At 43.0% G+C, this 21700-nt stretch overlaps 1 protein-coding gene across 1 annotated transcript in view; it reads right to left on the minus strand.

Annotated features, from left to right (window-relative positions):
* The window catches only part of LOC126199193 (uncharacterized), a 44665-nt gene extending 35439 nt beyond the window's left edge, over window positions 1-9226 (minus strand). Inside the window, exon 1 of the mRNA XM_049936010.1 lies at window positions 8699-9226. Coding sequence (XP_049791967.1) covers window positions 8699-9226 — 528 coding nt within the window. The remainder of the gene's footprint in view (window positions 1-8698) is intronic.
* Window positions 9227-21700: the final 12474 nt, after the last annotated feature.

A 21700-nucleotide genomic window follows, 5' to 3' on the forward strand; every position in this document is an offset into this window, starting at 1 on the left:
CAGGGGTTTACATGTAGAAATATTGGACTTTCGACAAATTTATCCAACTGCGTTCTCGTGTGTTATTAGAGCATACAACATGGTGGGAGAAGCTTAACTTCTCCTTGGGTAGGGTGACCAGATGCAATTGCTTAAAGAGGAGGACAAACAGCTTCAAAAAGGAGGGCAAAGGAAGAAGAAAAAAAAGAGGACACATCACACGGGTCAACTGCAGATGAGGATACCACCCGTCAGCACACGCAAATCACACGCTCACTATAGGAAGCCAACCCAATACAAAGTGAAGATACGAAACGAAAATTTTAAATAATCAATACTGGCAATCCCCTGTAGGTCGATCGACGATCCTGGTGCCACCTATTAACACAGCCTTCGTGCTTGTTTATCACGAAGGCTGTGCCAATAGTTAAACTATTGAAGAAAAGAGCAAAAGAACGGGACGAATTGTAAATTTAACTGTATTACGCTCAACTTTGCGGAAAAGCCGGACACTGTAAAAATCCGCCCGGACCCCGGACAAAGAGCTAAAAAGGAGGACATGGCCGGATTAATCCCGACGTCTGGTCACCCTATCCTTGGGCAATATGTTGAACACTATAGTCTGCGTAATTCAAAGGGTACTAAGTCCCAATCAAAAGGGTTAGGAAGTTCTCATTATTATGTGTGCAGCTGATACGTTGACAAACAAAATTTTAAACCACGAATCTTTAAAACTAAGAAATGTTATTACTTTGTTCCAAAGTCTGCATCATAAAACCACCGTCACTTCTATTTGAGTATTTTCTGAACAATTCGATTGTAAATTTAAGATGACAGGTTCAAGGCGTATATCCATCATCACTTCCCGTCAAATTATTCTTTCTGAAGCTTTTCAGCATGCTGCACAGACTATGACCACGCTACAGGTGGGGTGGTGTATATTGCCTGATGCACAAGCAATTCAGTGAATGTGATCTTGATTTTTTTTCTCCCATATAGCCTTATCCTTTGCCCTAATTAATTCCATAGGGCTACATTAACAGTGACACACGGGTAAACGCTAAACTGTGTGATCTCATTCACATGCAAGGAAGTTAAGTTTGTACGTTCTGTCACATGACTTGTATAAATTAACGAGCTGCAGGAGATCGGTGCGACCCTGGTTTATACTGTGCTTCATATTTTTAGTTTTAAGCCAGGGAAATATAACGCTTTTGTGGTGTTTATACTTGGTGTTTATACTTGGTGTTTTCTCTGTAGCAGTTGAATAATAACTAGCAATGACCGACTTCGAAGCAAGTTATGACAAGAATTGTGAATCACGTCACGAAACGTCATTTCCGAATGGTAGTCACTGCTGTTTTTCTTACACATAAATGCAAGTTTACTCTTCGAAGCTTTCCAGGCGACACGAAACCAACTTTTTCTATGGTTCCTACAGCTCTGACACTTTCGCTTACAATTCTCTTCACAGCTCTCTTGCCAACACCACATGGTTCTGGAGTCCGTTCATGTGTCTTCAAATGTCAATAGTAGGAGACCTGATTTCAGATTCACTTTTGAAAAAGCTATAAATGCGGTAAATAATCCCCCTCGACTGCATGTGAAGCACTTCACATTTATTGCTGTCACTTAGCTTTTTTTTAAAAAAGCGCACTTAAACATTTACTGATACACATTCACACCTGTACTGCTTCGAGAAAAAAAAGGAAATGAAAAAATAAGACTGACAGTCGAATGAATAATTCTATTGTCGTGAAGTACGGCAACAGTGCAGCATGTAGGAGCGATATTCTCGCTGTCTACCGCTCGGAAAGAGAATGAATGTTACTGGCTGCCAGTGGCTAGTGGAGGGGGATGCGCAGAATGACTGAAAATTGGGCCGCCTTCCAACATGGTGCGGACTTGGTTAAGTTCGGTACATAGGCGGACCGACGTGCCGCCCCATAATATCATGTTTGGCTCTGCAGCATAAATGTTTGATGACCACGGCTCTGACATCGCAGTGGTATCGCTCTGACAATGTATGTGTTGCAGGTTACTCTCTCTCTCTCTCTCTCTCTCTCTCTCTCTCTCTCTGTGTGTGTGTGTGTGTGTGTGTGTGTGTGTGTCAACTACACTGGTACCCTCCACACATCTTGGACCACGTGTAGAAATAATTGCTACAGTACAGTACAGACCTTAATTGAAAGATATCGCAATGAATCGAACAGAAATGACACCTTTAATCAAAGACAATAATTACACCGAAGTCGCCATGATTTAATGGTAGGCACTGAACATTACAGGAGGTGAGACATGGTTCTTAATAGGCACGGATGGCAGTGCCTGCTCTGCACAGTGCTTCTATGGCTGGTAAGGAGTTCTTGTGGTAAGGCATTCCAGTCCTTCTCCAATGTGACTGATAACTGCTGGATAGACGTTGATGCATGTGGATGTGCTGCAATACATCCATCAAATGCATCACAGACGTGCTCAATGTGATTTTAAGTCAGTGGACTGGGCAGGCGAGTCCATTCGCCAAATAATCCTCACTCCAAGATTCTACTTGCGCAGGTCAACGCGGTCACACAGTGTCATCCATAAAAATGAAGTCATGGCCGAATGTATCCCTGAAAAGACGTTAATGTGGAAGGAGTACAATACAGTGTCACAATAACGTTGACCGGTGAGAGTACTGTGTTCATAGATTTGGAAGTCAGTACGGGCCGGCCTGTGTGGCCGTGCGGTTCTAGGCGCTTCAGTCTGGAATCGCGTGACCGCTACGGTCGCAAGTTCGAATCCTGCCTCGGGCATGGATGTGTGTGATGTCCTTAGGTTAGTTAGGTTTAAGTAGTTCTAAGTTCTAGGGGACTGATGACCTTAGATGTTAAGTCCCATAGTGCTCAGAGCCATTTGAAGTCAGTACGACCGTGCCTCCAGACACAGCAGCACCTGAACCATCAAAACGATCACGTTCGACAATGTTGAACGTCCCTCATATGGAAAATCTACGGTAGCAAAGATGAACTAGTGCTGACAGCTCTTAAGGTATGCGTTTTAGAAACCATGTTTACTAGACACTCTTTGCTTCAAATGATCGTTCTCGTCATATCCCTGAATATTGATCATTCCTTCCTTCTGCGACACCTTGTATGGCAAGTTGAAAAAGAGAGGTATGGAGATGGAGTGATATTTATATGTGCGTATGATAAACCCCTTCCCCTCGATAATTAATTCTCTCCTTCATACTTCCTATGTATTACCACAGATTATCTAATTTTTACTAAGACTGCAGTGCATGCGAGGTGCCTATATGCTTCCACCACCCTGAGTGGAATGCATAAGTTCTAATAAATGATCACCAATCTCCAACCTTCTACAGTTGTTGTCCCCTATGCAGAAAACAGAATGTAGGTCTTGAATCCGTTATCTTGAGTCTTAGCGAGGAACTAGTATCATATGAATAATTAGATTTTCAATAAGTTTAAACGGGATGACAACTGTTTTGTATTAGCAGAACGCGAGAAACTGCAGAATTACATTCTACAAATAATTTTCATTCTTCAACAAAATAATGAACTGCGTATTTCCGCAATTACTGTCACATTGTTCTCAACTATATGTTCCAAATAACCAGAGTTTAACAAAGTCTTAACACCGACTGCGGCAGACGTAGTCTCTGTCCTCCGAGCTACCCAACCAGCTCTCACATTTACGAACCGTAGACATTGCAAATTAAGTCTTAAGTCCTAACAGATACCGCAGCAGACAACCATGTCTGTCCTCCGACACTGCCAAACCAGCTCTGAGATTACAGCCGAACTACTTCAGCGCCATCCAAGTCAGGCGCGATCCGAAGAGCACCAAAGTGCTTTGTCTGCCTTTTCGTTTAGCAGTTGTTCATTATTCTGGTGATTATTAATACTTGTGAGATAATCGAATGACAGGACGCCGTTGAGAGACGCTTTCATTTGAAATGCAAGTAAATACACTGTTTAGTTTGTCTAATATTAACAACTTCCGAATGCAGCAGCCAGTCGCGGAGAGGACAACAGTTTAGGTGGTCTTTCTCATGATGCCCGTATTGAACAAACCATCTCTTATCGGTACGTCACACCACATTACGTCATCTTGCCACTACTGCCTTCTCAACTGCTCTAAGAAGTTGTTCTTGTACCTGAATATGATGGATCTAAAGCCAGAAATGTTACACTTGTAGCTGTCTACAATAAGTCTGGTAACCGACAATTCATGTTATCCTTTGACAAATGAAAACAAGGAAAATAAATTAACTTCTCGACATTTTCTTTACCAAAGGTTGCTGTAACGTGTGGCGCAGACGTATTTCAACTTCGAGAAGGTTTACGGGATGAACGGGAACACCGAAATAGTCGCGGAGGTTGTACAGGGACATTTTATGAGTATTTAGGAGTAGGGATTCGTGGTGCTCGGTGGCTTGTTACAGAGTTGTTATATTTCGTTATTACAGCAATGAACTGCTCGCGGCAATCCAATTCAACAGACAGCTTAGTCACCAGATATGGCGCCCATGGACTCGTTTTTCTGGGGGCGTGTGAAGAGCCTAGTTTTACGGAGCTCCGGTCGATAACCCACATGGGCCAGGTCGTTGAGATTGTCGCAGCTGTGCGAGTAGCACACCGAACTGCTGGGATTCTTGAGCATGTAAGAGACTCAATGATGCTTTACATTTTGAGCAACACCTGTAAAGAGGACAGTTCTGCATTTGTTACGTGCTGCAAAATTCAAATGGCTCTGAGCACTATAGGACTTAACTTCTGAGGTCATCAGTCCCCTAGAACTTAGAACCACTTAAACCTAATTAACCTAAGGACATCACACACATCCATCCCCTAGGCAGGATTCGAACCTGCGACCGTAGCGGTCGCGCGGTTCCAGACTGCAGCGCCTAGATCCGCTCGGCCACCGCGGCTGGCTTACGTGCTGCAGAATTATTACATTTCACATTACAGATAAATGGCCTAGGGGGTAATGTCTGAAGGTTTCTTGTAGATAATGCTGTTATATACAGACAAGAGGCAACGTTAGACTACTGTACTGAAATATAAGAAGAGCTGCAGTGAATCGATAGTTGGTGCACGTCTCGGCAGGTGACCGTCAACACAAACAAATGTTATGCACTGTGCGAAATAGAAAGGACCATTACTGTGTGACTACGTGGATGCTGAGATCCTCAAGAGATACTATTGACAGAAGAACCAGGGAAGATGCCAAGAAGAGCAACTTGTATCCTTACAGGTTCATTCAGTAAGAACGAAACCACCACAAAGATGGTCAACCTACTACAGTGAGAGACGCTGCAAGACAGGCGTTCCGCTTCATGCTGTCATTTATTGTTAAACTCGCGAGGGTGTGCATTCGTGGAGGAGTCGATCAGTGTGTTGCTTCCCGCTATGAATGAATGAATGAATGAATGAATGAAATTTTATTGTCGTTTAGCTATTACAGCAATTGACAAAGTCAAGTTACACATATACAAGTTATACAGCATATATACATGGGTTAAAGATCAATATGTGACATAAGTTTTACATAAAATACAATAATTAAAATGAAATAATATGAAAACATTGCATCATAACTGATTCAGTTAAAGAAATTATGCTACACTCTCCAAATCGGTACCACTATGATATTTTACAGTCGTAAAATTCCTGAAGTGAGTAGTATGGGTTTGCAGCTAACCAACTGAACAATTTGTCTTTAAATACATCAAATGGAGCTGCTACCCATTCTAGTGGCAAATTATTAAACATCTTCATACCCACCACTTCGTAGCTGTTCAATGACTTGGATAATCTGTAGTAAGGTATGTCAAGATTGCTACTATTCCTGGTTCCATGAAAGTGTACATTTCTTCTACGCTGGTATTCTGATAAGTTGCTCTTTATATGCAGTAGGGCAGTGTAAATATACATGTTTATCACAGTTAATATTTTTAAGTTGATAAACAGTGGTTTGCAATGGGCCAGTTTATCACTGTTTGTGATAATTCGAATTACTTTCTTCTGAAGTACCAGAATGTCCTGAAGGTGTGAGCTATTGCCCCATATTAAAAGCCCATAAGATATAATACTTTGAAAAAAAGCAAAGTAGGCTGATCTTACATAGGCCGCAGGTACATGGTTTATTAAATTCTTTAACAAATATACCACTCTAGACAGCCTTGCACTAATGTATTTAATATGTGGCTCCCAAGTCAGTTTGTCTTCTGCTGGCGGATCTCTCAAACTAAATACAATCTTTTGAGTTTTACTTTCATTAAGCAGGAACCCATTAGCTCGGAACCAGACTGATGCCTGTGATATTGTGTCATTTGCCACAGTTTGGAGCATATCAATGTCTGAGCTGATATTGAAAAAAGTGGTATCATCTGCATAGAGAATGGAGTGAGTATTTATGTAGGATGGTAGATCATTTGTCATTAGGATAAATAGCAGAGGTCCTAATACTGAGCCTTGTGGCACACCGCACTTAACTTCAGCTAGCTGTGATCTCTGTTTACCAATACAAACAATTTGTCTACGGTTGCTGAGGAAAGATTCAAAAATGTTGTCGACTTCACTGTTTGTGATTCTGTAATGAACTAGTTTGTTGAGGAGTGAAATATGCTCCACAGAATCGAAGGCTTTGCTCAGATCACAAAATGTAGCCTGAGCAAAATTTTTTCTTTCATAAGCATTAAGCACTTTTTTAATCAGGGAGTCAATGGCATGGACTGTGGATTTGCCCTTCCTAAAGCCAAATTGTACCGGAGTAATAATGTTATTACATGTCAGATAATCACACAACTGGGAGTAGATGATGGATTCCAAAACTTTAGATAAAATAGGTGTCAGGGATATTGGGCGATAGCTAGATGGGCAATTTTTGTCTCCTTTCTTGTAAATGGGCACTACCCTGGATAATTTTAATACTTCTGGGAATACTCCTTCAATTAGACATCTATTTATACATTTAGTAAGAGGATATACTATGTAGCCAATTATCTTTTTTAACATATTACAAGAAATACCATATATATCTTCACTATCAGAGGGTCTAAAGTTATTTACAAGAGTTAAAACAACATCTGGTGTGACCTCTGTTAAAAGGAATTTATCGTTCAGGGTGTAGTCTACATTATGGTATTTAATGAGATCAACAACAGTCTCTTGTGGCTTCACAATGCTTTCCCTAATTTGGTTAACAGATTTTATACAGTAGTTATTAAATTCGTCTGCTGAAATTACTACCTCAACTTTCTGCTTGCTTTTGGCCACTGAATTTATTATAGTCCATGCTTTTCTGCATTTATTTTTTGATGACTCAATGCTGACTAGGTTATGTTGTTTTTTGGCCTCATTTAAAGCATACTTATATTCTTTTTGTGCTCTTGAGTACCTTTGTTTAGCCATATCAGTTTTCTTAAGTCTGTAAGAATCTCTATACAACAACAACCTTCTTTTCATATTGGCTAGTTGAGCGGTATACCATGGACTCGTATCCCTATGTCTATTACTGTTACTTTTAGGGTTAACTTTACATTTGTATTGAGGGCAGTTAGTCTCGAATATATTTAAGAAATAATGAAAAAATCTATCAAACAATGTATTGGCAGAATCCTGAGCATTATTGTTAAACAGATGTGACCAGTCATAATTACTGAGTGAGACCATAAAATTAGACAATTTTTCTTGCGTTATTGGTCTTGTGATGACTACTTTAGGCTCTTTAAACTCCTTATACTCCATGTTAGGCCTATCTGTACCTATTTTTACCCAAACTGAGTCATGGTCCGAGAAATCGAAGACAGCTACATCTGAAGACAGTAACTCTCTATTGACATTTGTAAGTATGTTGTCGAGACAAGTGGACTGTCTTGTGGGTTTGCAGTTCGTAAAAATGAAGTTGAATTGTCGTAACAGGTTTTTAAATTCATTTACAGTGTGCACATCTTTGTTTACATCAAATGCGGCATTGATGTCACCACCAATCACGATACTATATTTCTTCCACTGAGGACTAAGAAAGAAGTTTAGTAAAGTCTCAAGTTTTTCTAAAAATATTAATGGACTTCCATCTGGTGATCTATAAAGAGATACAATAGCAATTTTTAAATGATCCAGATATACGCCTGTGGCTTCAAAATGTATCTCACTGCACAAAAATCCTAGATCTAGTTCATTATTACAATTTATTAATCCCTTCTTAATGTAAATTGATACACCCCCATGAATATGTTGCTCTCTGCTAAAACTGTTTGCTAAGTGAAAATCATCTAGTACATGAAAAGATATTTCATTTCCTTTACACCAGTGCTCACTTAAGCATAATGCATCAAATAAGTTCTCATTTGCAAATTCATTTAAAATTATGTGTTTTCCACTTATACTTTCAATATTGAGATAACCTATCTTGAAAGACAAAGTTGGTGAGTGGTTTTTGTTAATGTCACAGGAGGGGAGGAGTACAGTATTATGGGACAATGGAGAACATTTAATTGTTTTTTCAGCCCTGGAATCTCCGTTAGGTGGCGGTTGGACTTCCTTGGGATAAACCATAAAAAATCTTCATTTCTCTTTGGTAATTTTTTGGGTCTGTTTGAAACACGGTTGGAAGTTTGTTTCACTTTACTGTCCACAAGTTTTATAGGAACATGTTTTCCCAAATCATTTGGTATCACTTCATCATGAGACAAAGGTGATACTTTACTTACTGTGACTGGTCTATTCTTTTCTGCTACTCTTGAAGGTGATGGAGGAGGAGCTGGTGATGTTTCTGCTGTTGGTGAAGTTGGTTTAGTTGCTGCTGGTGGAGGAGTTGTTTCTGCTATTACTGGTAAAGGAGTTGGTTCTGCTACTGCTGGTGTGGGAGATGGTGCTGCTGCTATAGGAACTGGTTCTACTGCTGGAGGAGTTGCTTGTGCTGTTGCTGATGGTGTTTCTTCTGCTATTGCTGGTGAAGTAGTTTGTGCTGCTACTGCTGGTGAGGGAGATGGTGTTACTGCTGTAGGAGCTGGTTCTAATGCTGGAGGAGTTACTTCTGCTGCTACTGAATGTGGTTCTTCTGATGCTGCTGTTGATTCTACTTCTGTTAGTATTGCTTCTTTAGGTACTTCTGCTGCATTTTCTGCTACTGTATCTGATTCTGCATTAGTCACTCCTAGAGATACTTTCTGTGATGATGATACAGGTACCACTGATGATGTTGTTGGTAAGTATTGTAGTCTCTGAATAGTTTCCATTAGCTTTAATGTAACAAGTTGCTTTCCAAGGCCATTTAGGTGCAGCCCGTGAGTAGTGTGGAATCTGCGTCCAATGGTATTAATATTAACAACAGAAACATTTCTATATTGTTTGCATATAACGGAAAAAAGTTCATTGGCGGCACTAATTTCCTTGTTGACACACGACCAGGACATCAAGTCGTACCTTTGTGGTATATTTACGAGGATAACGTTTGTATGACTTAGTTCAGATAAACACTTGTTTAATTCGCAACAGGCTTTAGATGTATCATTTTGATAAATGTCATTAGATCCACCAAAAAGGACAACAAAATCTTTCGAAGACAGCTTTTTTATTTCTTCAGAAAAAACTAGTTTTCTTATTTCTGAGAGGGGCGCCCCAGGCTTTACAAAGCTCATCGATTTCACATTTGAAGCTTTATTTATGCGTGAGACAATACCGCGGCTGTGGCTATCGCCTAGAATGTAAAGTTTTGGAACATGGTCGGGAGTTTTAGACTGATGTTTTCTTTCGCACTCGCAACAGGTTACACCACTGTTTGTGTTTTTCCCGCACTTTCTACAAACATAAATAACAGAACTGTTATTAACAAAAGTTACAGTATCTTGAGGTAAAACGCTAAGCCTCTTTGCTTCTTTTTCATACTGTTCGTGTTCGTGATGATTTATAACTGAAAACTCTTCCAGTAGAGCACTGATAACTTCGTCTTTGGTGTTTCTCACATTAGGTTTTTGGCCTAAGTCGCCTTTGAAACAGCTATTGCAGAACCATAGTTTCCTTTTAGGACTGACATTAACACACGAATAATGAAAAACCGTTTTACAATTTAAGCACATTATACCTTTTACAACACGTTTCTTGCAATGGCATGTTGTATCAGAGTTCACCATTTCCCACGAATGAGTCGAAGTACTTGCTGGATGAGATGCCTGATTATAACATTTTCCTGTTACCAGGTTTTTTTTGGCGTCTACTTTTGCGATAATATAACATGGCATACATGCACTTTCATAATACACACAGAATTTGTTGCATATCGAACACTTTTCCTCGTTATTTTTTGACTTTTGTACGGAGCTAACATACTCCCTATCTACACTAGGCGCCATCTTGTTGTAGCGAGACAGGTAATGAGATTGATTTTTTATCCATCAATTTTTTTATTTTTTTAAATAACGATAGTGTCCTCCTCAAAGTAACTCACTTCGGCGGCTATACACTGACGGAGTTGTTGTTCCCAGTCTTGGTAAAGTTTAAACTGGTAGAACCTTTAACATGTCGGTAACATTCTTTTGGAGATTCTCCAAAGTTCCTAAATGACATTCTTTCAAGACATTTTTCAATTGCAGGAAAAGAAAAAAAAAGTCAGAGAAACTCAAATCTGGTGAATAGGGGGTAGGGGATGGGGGAGGGTTGGATGGAAAAACAAGAATGCCTTTTCAGGTCAAAAATTCCATGATGGAATTGGATGTGTGACATGGAGCGCTGCCATGATGCAGCATCCGTTTGTCTGCAATATCCGATCTCACTCAATTCACCGTTTTCCTGAGCCTTTCAAGGACATCTTGCTCGGCAGTTTGTTCCTGGAGGAATAAATTCTTTCTGATCTCACAAGAGAAACAACACGTTCGACGTTTTCGTCAGTTTTTGAAGCTGAAGGGTTTCCAGAGCGGAGTTCATCTTCAACCCGTTCTCGGACTTTCAAAAATGATTTGTGTCAGTGAAAAACTTGTGTTATTGTTAAGAAATGTTCCGCGTGGGCCTGTTTCAGTTTTTCAGAGGTCACACACGACGATGTTGCAACACAGAACTCGGTGGCATAACGTTGTTCTAAATTCTGCTGTACCATTTTCGTAACACACAACAAAAACACAACTTCATTGATGGCACTCTCAAAAACCACATGATGCCTGTACAGTGCTGAAACTCGGACTGAGCATCTGGAAGAGATGAACACATCGGTCTACACAAACAGAACAACACAGACAGCGTTGCCAGATCGCTCGCAATGTTGTCACTCTAACTACTTTTCTACACACCTCGTACATCTCAAAAAAAGACCAAGGAGGTACGATTAGAGAGATTCGAGTTCACACGGAGACTTACCAGAAATGGTTCCTCTGGCGTGCCATTCGCGAGTGGAACAGGAAAGGTAGGCAGTGACAGTCATTCACAAAGTACCCTCCACCACACATCGTAGGTTGGCTTGCAGAGGGTAAATGTGGATACGGATTTAGAAGTACTGTACACTGACAGAACGGAATGAACTCACTGTGACAGGAGTGTAAATGTTATGTCTGATGGTTGTTGTCACATTACTCTGTGCTTTGTGTTCTACATTGTGGCGATGGACTGTTACGGGTTGTTTCACTGTTATGAGGCTATTTTCACAGAATTGAAGGAGGGATGGATAACAAACCGAATGAATAATAATTACGTTATTACTGTATGAGGAGACAGATAAGACCACAGGTCCATAATAGCAAAATACTGAAAAAATATCCTTGGATAATCCACGAAATACTGTCGCTGGACTTCGGGTTCACTCCAGATGATATTTACGTACCATCAAAAACAAGAAAAAAAGGAATTTTCACATACAATGCTAGGCATTCTAAAAAGTTTCAAAATTTTGACCTTCTTATGACGATCGTCCACAGTGGACCAAGGTAGGTAATTTGATATCTGACATTAAAAACTGTGACTACATTCTCCGGCTTCTAGAACGGAACGAACAGAGCTCCTATGGGTTACAGATTCCACATGTCAGAGATGGTCATCAGCATGCTTGAATGTTACCTCCACACGTATGTGCGTGTGTGTGTTTTTGAAGTTCCGAAGCGTAGCAACAATCAGCATTGTAAAGAGCGCATCTCGCCCCACTTCTAAAGCAGAGGCTGTATTACGTAAATCTTAATGTCACAGGGCTGGGTAATACACTGAAGAGCCAAAGAAACTGGTACACCTGCCTAATATCGTGTAGTGCCCCAGTGACACACACAAGTGCCGCAACACGACGTGGCATGGACTAGACTAATGTCTAAAGTAGTGCTGGAGGGAACTGATCCTATGAATCTTGCAGGGCTGTCCATAAATATGTAAGAGTACGAGACTCGTCCGACCAGGCAACATGTTTCCAGTTATCAACAGTCCAACGTCGGTGTTGGCTGGCCCAGGCGAGGCGTAAAGATTTGTGTCGTGCAGTTACGAGTGGCCTTCGGCTCCGAAAGCCCATATCGATGATGTTTCTTTGAATGGTTTGGACGCTGACACTTGTCGATGGCCCAGCATTGAAATCTGCAGCAATTTGCGGAAGGATTGCACTTCTGTTACGTTGAACGATTCTCTTCAGCCGTCATTGGTCCCATTCTTGCAGGATTTTTTTCCGGCCGCAGCGATGTCGGAGATATGATGTGTTACCGGGTTCCGGATAGTCTTTGTACACTCGTGAAGTTGTCGTATGGGAAAATCCCCACTTCATCGCTATCTCAGAGATGCTGTGTCCCATCACTCGTGCGCCGAATATAACACCACGTTCAAACTCACTTAAACCTTGATAACCTGCCATAGTAGCAGCAATAACCGATATAACAACTGCGCCAGACACTTATTGTCTGCCGGCCGGTGTGGCCGAGCGGTTATAGGCGCTTCAGTCTGGAACCGCGCGACCGCTATGGTCGCAGGTTCGAATCTTGCCTCGGGCATGGATGTGTGTGATGTCCTTAGGTTAGTTAGGTTTAAGTAGTTCTAAGTTCTAGGGGATGATGACCTCAGATGTTAAGTCCCATAGTGCTCAGAGCCATTTGAACCATTTGAACTTATTGTCTTATATAGGCGTTGCCGACCGTAGCGCCGTATTCTGCCTGTTAATACATATCTCTGCATTTGAATACGCGTGCCTATACCAGTTCTTTGGCGCTTCAGTGTATTTATTATTAATATTACTTTTACTTTTATTATTATTGAAACATATTGCAACAGTTCTTTCATCTACTTCATTAGTGGTTCTTCGTTTTTAAAGCATTGATTAGATTGTATTAATCGCTAGAAGCTTATACAGATGTGAAGCATGTGTGATGTCATCAGACGATTCGAATACTTTTGGGCAATAATAAACTAATTTGTTCTTATAACGATTACCCGACCGCTGAGCTACAATGGAGAGCATACATTACTCTAAGAATTGGGGGTCTCTTAACTTACACGCAGTTCGCCATGATGTCGACGGATGGACGCGTGGGTTTCGTGAAGTAGGGAGGGGGGGGGGGGTGCACGTGCGCAGAGTGCCGAGTGTCTAGACTCCTAGTATGACCATGGAGACACGTATGTGCTGATACCAGTGTCGACAAAGCGTGACATGCATGCAAACTACAATCGACTCCCGATCCCACGAAAGCGCGAACGCACCAACTACGCCAGTGCTGCGCTGGTGGTGCGGGGGAGGGGTGGTGGGAGATGGGGGAGGGGGGCCTTTGGTACTGGACAGCATACAACAACACACACGCACATTAAAAAATAAAAATAGAAATGGACATTACTGGCTGCAGAGCGCCACCATCCTTCCTCTTCAGAGCCGTGGCACGTGGTCGGATGCAGTTCCCGGAATGACCTAGATGATAAGGAAAAATGATGCTGATATCAGCGAAGCATGACATGCACCACTGCGTGAGGATGGTACAGTTCGGAGACTCATAAGAAAGTGTTGAAGTGTTGATGTGAACGACAGCAAAAGTGACGCATTGACAGATGTTTATTTCCGCCAGAGACCCACTAATGAGGTACAGAAGATCCAACTAAGCGAGGCGAGCTTCATCATGGGATCGTTTAATGGCACGAGAGCATCAAAATGTGTGTCCATCAGGAAGTAAATTTCCGCACGTCACTTGTAGAAACTGCTTCTTCAAGTTCTTTGACTTGGAGATGCTCCCAATAAGTCGAGTTTCACAAGTTTCGTCAACTTCTTGAAATGGTTTCCACAAGTTAGTGTAACCCATTTCTCACATCTTGATGCAATTTCTTGCTGGACTTGACAGTTGCTGGAACTTTTCTCAAACTTGCAATACCGGCGCGAAAATGCCAGCGTCGAAGTGTGGGAAATACGTGTGGACCAGTGAAAGAACACAGCTGTTAATTCAGAAAGTGGAGTAATTTCGTGTATCGTAGGACACGAAACACAAAGATTTTAAGAATAGCGTTATAAAGAACGAAGCGCTAGAAAACATTGCTGGAGATTGTGATACAACAGATGATTAAATACGTAAAAGAATTCACAAATTGCGGATTCGGCACGGACAGGAAATGAGTAAAGTATGTGCTCTTTCAAAACTTTTTCTTTAATAACAGTAATGCAAAAGCCTGGCAGCTGCTCTGATTTTTAAGAACGGCACTGTAGACTTCCTCTTGCCTATCTTACGACTCTGGAAACACCTCTGCAAGTACTTGCAGCGTGTTACTTGCTAACGGACACATGCCTTTACACAAATGCTCAGCGAACTCCATTGGCAGACGGCGTCACAAGAGAGGCGTTGCGCATAACGTAGTGGTTTCTTATTGAAATTTCGAGCCAGAACGTTCCGAGAAGTGTTGGACAGCATACGTCTACATCTACGTGTATACTCTGCAAACCACCTTGCGGTGTGTGGTAGTTTGTCTGCCATTGCCTCCTACCCTGCGTCCTGTTCCGAACGTAAATGGCTCGCGGGAAGCACGATTGCTGGTAAGCCTCCGAGTAGGAACGAATCTCTCCATTTTTTTCTTGATGGTCTTTTCGCATGAAATATGTAGGAGCAAGCAATACACAGAGTGGTCAGAGACAGTCTGAAAAGCTTGTAAGGATGTTGCAGGCTGAGTTGTGCTGAGAAATAACTGTTAAGAAAAAAACTTCGATATGTTGCGCAGATTGCAATTTAATTAACATTGAAGTTAGCCAATCAGGTCGTTGGGCGCTTAAATTCAAGCAGCCAACCAGAAACAGTGTCGCCAAACAAGTTCTCCGTTTGGTTTCCCCAAACCGAACAAACGTGGATTTTGGTCACCTAACTTAAATTTATCACTTCCGAAAATGGCACATTGTAAGTGGTTATAAGCATTTGAGCAAGTGGTAACTCACGAGCCCACGATGTCTTTGCATTGCCGTATTTTAGCGCGTGCGAGTGCTTGAATTTGCGCGCACAACGACCAGACTGGCTGACACCAACGCATATTGTATCGGGAACGGCACAACGTACCTAATTTTTCCTGCATCTCACGCCAATTTTCTGGCGATACGACTTATCTGTATATAACAGCATCAAGCGTGAAAAGCTTCATGGAACTTCCGATATTGTCTAATATGGTGTTTATATTACTATGATAAGTAATGGCCCTACAAATTCCCTTGCGGTATGCCCGAAGATACTTTACTACCGAGGATTTCTCTCCGTTAAGAATGACATTCAGTGTTCTGTTTGCTAGAAGCTGTTCATTCCATTCACCCAGTTGTCCTGAGCCCGCATCTCGTGGTCGTGCGGTGGCGTTCTCGCTTCCCACGCCCGGGTTCCCGGGTTCGATTCCCGGCGGGGTCAGGGATTTTCTCTGCCTCGTGATGGCTGGGTGTTGTGTGCTGTCCTTAGGTTAGTTAGGTTTAAGTAGTTCTAAGTTCTAGGGGACTTATGACCACAGCAGTTGAGTCCCATAGTGCTCAGAGCCATTTTGAACCAGTTGTCCTGAATTCCGCACGGTCCTATTTTGTCCAGTAGAAGGCAGTGCGGAACTTTATCGAATGCCTTACTGAAGTCAAGCAGCATGAAATCTACCTGCGCGCCGGTATCTACCGCCTTCTGGTGCTCATGAATTTCACACGATCGTTGTTTTCGGAACCCATGCTGATTTCTCGAGACATTTTCTGTCTCCAGAAATGTTGTAATGCACGAACATGAAATTTGTTCCAAAAATCTTCAACAGACCAACGCCGGAGATACAGGCCTATAATTTTGTCCGTCTGTTCGACGACCCTCTTAAAAACTAGTGTGCCTGTGCTTTTCTCCAAGCATCAGGAATGCTTCGCTACCCAAGAGATCTACGGTAGTTTTCGGTCTGCAGAGGTGGTGTAATATGCGAACATAAAACATGTTCCAAAATTCTACAGCTGACCGACGTCATAGATACATTGAAGAGTCAAACATTATGACCGCCTGCTTAATAGCTTTTTTCTCTGTCTTGAATCATCGGTTGAAGAAGAGGACCCTATCCATTCCTTATAGACACAATCCACGCCATCATGATTGATTCTGCGTATCAAGGAAGAAAATGGTTCAAATGGCCCTGAGCACTATGGGACTTAACATCTATGGTCATCAGTCCCCTAGAACTTAGAACTACTTAAACTTAGCTAACCTACGGACATCACACAACACCCAGTCATCACGAGGCAGAGAAAATCCCTGACCCCGCCGGGAATCGAACCCGGGAAGCCGGGCGCGGGAAGCGAGAACGCTACCGCACGACCACGAGCTGCGGACGCGTATCAAGGATCCGACAGGTTTGTGGAGGTATGTAGCATTAGATGTCTATCACAGGTCGTGAAATTCGTTTAAATAACGGGCGACTGATTTTCGTACGCGATGATGGTGCCCGATAGCGACCCTGATGGGCTCCATCAGGGCGAATTAGGTCGCTGAGACCCCAACGTGAGTTCACTATAATACTCCTCAGACCACTGTAGCACGGTTCTGGCTCCGAGACACGAACGATTATACTGCTGAAAGATGACATCGCGGTCGGGTAAGACATCAAGGGATGCAGATGATTCGTAGCTGTCAGCGTGTCTTCGATCACTACCACAGGTCCCATGCAAGCGCAGGAGAATGTCTCCCGTAGTATAACACTGCATCCACCACCCTGCATTTATGGCGCGTTACATGTTTCGAGTCACCGTTTACCTTGCTGACGGCGTTCGTGGAGACGACCATCGACCTAGTGTGGGAAAAATGTGATTCATCCGAAAAGCCGACACGTTTCCATTGCTCGACGGTCGAATCCCGATGATCCCATGCCCACTGCAATCGTAACTGACGATGTCGTTGGGTCAACATGTGAACACGTAGGGGTGGTCTGCTGCGAAGCTCCATGTCCAACAGTGCGACGAACGGTGTGCTCCGAAACACTTATGCGTGCAGCAGCATTGTGCTCTTTCGGCAGAGATGCTACAGATCACCATCTATCCTACTTTACAGAGCAGAGAAACCTGCGAACCCTATGTGCTGTGAAGAGTCGTGGACGTCTGACCATTTAGCGCCTAATGGTAGTTTCACTGCCCTTCTTTCTCTTTCCATCTTCGCCGTCTTCGTGGTACTCGGTGATAGGCTTTCCGTAACAATAATCTGTCCTTTGACAAAGTCGCTTATCTCAGTGGATTTCCCCATTCACAGCCCATATCTTCGCTAGGGTGATCCCCCTTTCGTGTCTGCCGCGCTTACTTACTTTTCATAGCGCGTCACCAGGCGGCATCCAACCTCGCGATGGGCAGTGGTCATAACGGTTTGGCTTATCAGTGTATAGGCCTATAGTTTTTTGCGTCTGTTTGACGACCTTCTTGAAAGCTGGAATGACCTGTGCTTTTTTTTTTAATAATTAGGAACACTGCGAGCCTCCGGAGACCAACGCTACACTGGCTGCTATAAGGGGAGCAAGTTATTTCCCATATTCTATGTAGAATCGTATTGGTACCCCGTCAGTTCCTGTGGCCTTCCCTCTGTTGAGCGATTTCAGTTTCTTCTCTATCTCTTGGTCAATTGTTTCGATATCAATCATTTCGTCATCCATACGACGATTTAAAGGAGGTATTAGAGTGCGGTAGTCTGTGAAATAGCTTGCGAAAAAGACGTTTAGTATTGCGACCTTTTCTACGCAGCCCACTGTTTCTGTGCCGTTACGGTCGAAGAGTCTTTGGACAGATGGCTTCGATCCGTTTACGAATTTAACATAAGATCAAATTTTTTTTAGGATTTTCTGCCAAGTCGCTAGACAGTATTTTACATTCGAATTTGTTGACCGCTTCACGCATGACTCTTCTTAGGCTAATTTGTCTTCGTTTAGTTTTTGTTTGCCTGTGAGGCTTTGGCTACGTTTAAATTTGCAGTGGAGCTCTCATTGCTTTCATAGCAGCTTTCTAGCATAGCTACCGAACAACGGTGGGTCTTTTCCATCGTCCACAACTTTGCTTCGTACATAGCTGTGTAAAGCTTATTATACAACTCTCTGGATGTTTGTCCGTTGATACTCAGTGTTCTTGGTGCCGGAGATGAAAGTTACATGCTGAGCGCTCGGGTAATCTGAAGTATGTCTCCTGTCGCTCTTGCTAAGTAGAAAGTTTTTCTTACCTTTCTTTGTGTTCCTATTTACATCCATCCGTATTCGTTGATGCCGTGACGGCCTGATTCCCTGTTTCACAGCTATTACTTCCTCCCACATGCGTCTCGTTAAATGACCACAATAAGAAAATTCGAGAAATTGTTCCCATGTGGCATTCTCGAATATAACAGGGAACAGGGAAAAATCACTGGTATCAAAGTTATCCTCCACCAAACGCAGTGTGCGAAGCGTAGACGTAGATAAACAAAGAACCGTCCGACAGGAATAACTCTGTGACAGTCCTGTCGTATTTATTGTTATTTTCCTGTGGATCTGAGCTTAGTAAAAAGTGCAGACCGTGAAATAAGCGTCTGTAACTAGTTCACAAGGCCTGTCACACTCTTGATGGTGATGCGTCCGATGGATGGAGGCTGTAAGCTCTATGGTCCTTTTGGTGCTGTTCAAGAGCAGAAGGCTATGTGTCGGCACCAAGTTTCATCATCTGCTTTCCCTTCATGCACAAGAACAGAAACCCAACACTTCACTGCACAACCACACGACGCATTCACCCACACAATACATGTACGCAACTGACACTTCATAACAGGTTGAAGGAAGGCAACGGATGACTACCTCCACTACGATGTTGACGAGAACGGTGGTGCAGGATTTCTGCACCTGCTCCCCTACGCTCATTCCTTGAGTGTGGACCTTTGAGGTTTGCCGATAACATTGTAATTCTGTCAGAGACAGCAAAGAACTTGGAAGAGAAGTTGAACGGAATGGGCAGTATCTTGAAAGGATGATATAAGATGAACATCAACAAAAGTAAAACGAGGGTAATGGAATGTAGGCGAATTAAATCAGGAGATGCTGAGTGAATTAGTTTAGGAAATGAGACATTTAAAGCAGTACACACATCAAAAAAAGTTTTGCATCACCTCGATTCCGAGAGTTCCGGAACCTGTACAGAAAATTGGAGTAGAGATCAACATAAACATCATTTCCGCCCTTTTTGTTGCTCATGAAAACCACACATTGCATTTTGTAGCACCATAGAGCGAGACCTTCAGAGGTGGTGGTCCAGATTGCTGTACACACAGGTACCTCTAATACCCAGTAGCACGTCCTCGTGGCATACTATCCACAAGTTCATCAAGGCACTGTTGGTCCAGGTTGTCCCACTCCTCAACGGCGATTCGGCGTAGATCCCTCAGAGTGGTTGTTTGGTGACGTTGTCCATAAACATCCCTTTTCAATCTATCCCAGGCATGTTGGTGGGGTTCATGTCTGGAGAACATGCTGGCCATTCTAGTCGAGCGATATCGTTATCCTGAAGGAAGTCATTCAGAAGATGTGCACGATGGGGGCGCGAATTGTCGTCCATGAAGACGAATGACTCGCCAATATGCTGCCAATATGGTTGCACTATGGGTCGGAGCTTGGCATTCACATATCGTACAGCCGTTACAGCGCCTTCCATGACCACCAGCGGCGTACGTCGGCTCCACATAATGCCACCCCAAAACAGCAGGGAACCTCCACCTTGCTGCACTCGCTGGACGGTGTGTTTAAGGCGTTCAGCCTGACCAGGTAGCCTCCAAACACGTCTCCGACGATTGTCTGGTTGAAGGCATATGCAACACTCATCAGTGAAGAGAACGTGTTGCCAATCCTGAGCGGTCCATTCGGCATGTTTATGGGCCCATCTGTATCGCGCTGCATGGTGTCGTGATTGCAAAGATGGACCTCGCCATAGACATCGGGAGTGAAGTTGCGCATCATGCAGCCTATTGCGCACAGTTACAGACGTAACACGACGTCCTGTGGCTGCACGAAAAGCATTATTCAACATGTTGGCGTTGCTGTTAGGGTTCCTCCGAGCCACAATCCGTGGACGGCGGACATCCACTGCAGTAGTAGCCCTTGGGCGACCTGAACGAGGCATTTCATCAACAGGTCCTGTCTCTTTGTATCTCCTCCATGTCCGAACAACATCGCTTTGGTTCACTCCGAGAGAGCCGGCCGAAGTGGCCGTGCGGTTAAAGGCGCTGCAGTCTGGAACCGCAAGACCGCTACGGTCGCAGGTTCGAATCCTGCCTCGGGCATGGATGTTTGTGATGTCCTTAGGTTACTTAGGTTTAACTAGTTCTAAGTTCTAGGGGACTAATGACCTCAGCAGTGGAGTCCCATAGTGCTCAGAGCCATTTTCACTCCGAGACGCCTGACACTTCCATTGTTGAGAGCTCTTCTTGGCACAAAGTAACTATGCGGACGCGATCGAACCGCGGTATTGACCGTCTAGGCATGGGTGAACAACAAACATCATGAGCCGTATACCTCCCTCCTGGTGTACTGACGGGAACTGATCAGCTGTCAGACCCCCTGCGTCTAATAGGCACTGCTCGTGCATGGTTCTTTACATCTTTGGGCGGGTTCAGTGACATTTCTGAACAGTCAACGGGACTGTGTGTTTGATATAATATCCACAGTCAACGTCTATCTTCAGGAGTTCTGGGAAACGGATTGATGCAAAACTTTTTTTGATGTGTGTATTTTGGCTTGAGCTACTTCACAAGTCAGTGATTAACTGTCATCAATCGATATATTACTGTGTGCCATGGATGCTAAAAGCGACGCTTGGATTGAGAATTGCAGAAATTCACGGAAGTATGAATTCGGCAAGCAGACCCTGTACCAGAAGTTTCGAATATGCCACACGATTTACGCTGAATATAAGGAACGTTTTCAGACAATGTCCGGTGGTGGCCCATCCGTTTGTAACTGAACTCTCACTCTTTTCATAGCGTTCATCCTGTCGTGCAGGGTCCACTGTTTTCATGAGTTAGAAAATTCTTTTACCGTGGGCGTTCGATAAGTAATACAACACATTTTTGTCTTGGCCAGTTTCGGTTCAAAAAATGCAGAATTTGTTGTGCGACATCGTGGAATATTTCCGCTTCAGCCCCAATAATTTCATGAAGTCCAGATAGATGGTGGCACTATACGTAGACTTCAAAATGGCGTCTGTAAAGGAAGTCCGTTCCAAGTAGAAAGGAATCACTGATTTTCTTTTGGCAGGAAACCTGGCAGTGAACAAAAGCATGGTCTATGTTATTACCACAACAAGGTCGCGCAAA

This window comes from Schistocerca nitens, chromosome 1 (assembly GCF_023898315.1).
Source record: "Schistocerca nitens isolate TAMUIC-IGC-003100 chromosome 1, iqSchNite1.1, whole genome shotgun sequence".
Classification (NCBI taxonomy): Eukaryota; Metazoa; Arthropoda; class Insecta; order Orthoptera; family Acrididae; genus Schistocerca; species Schistocerca nitens.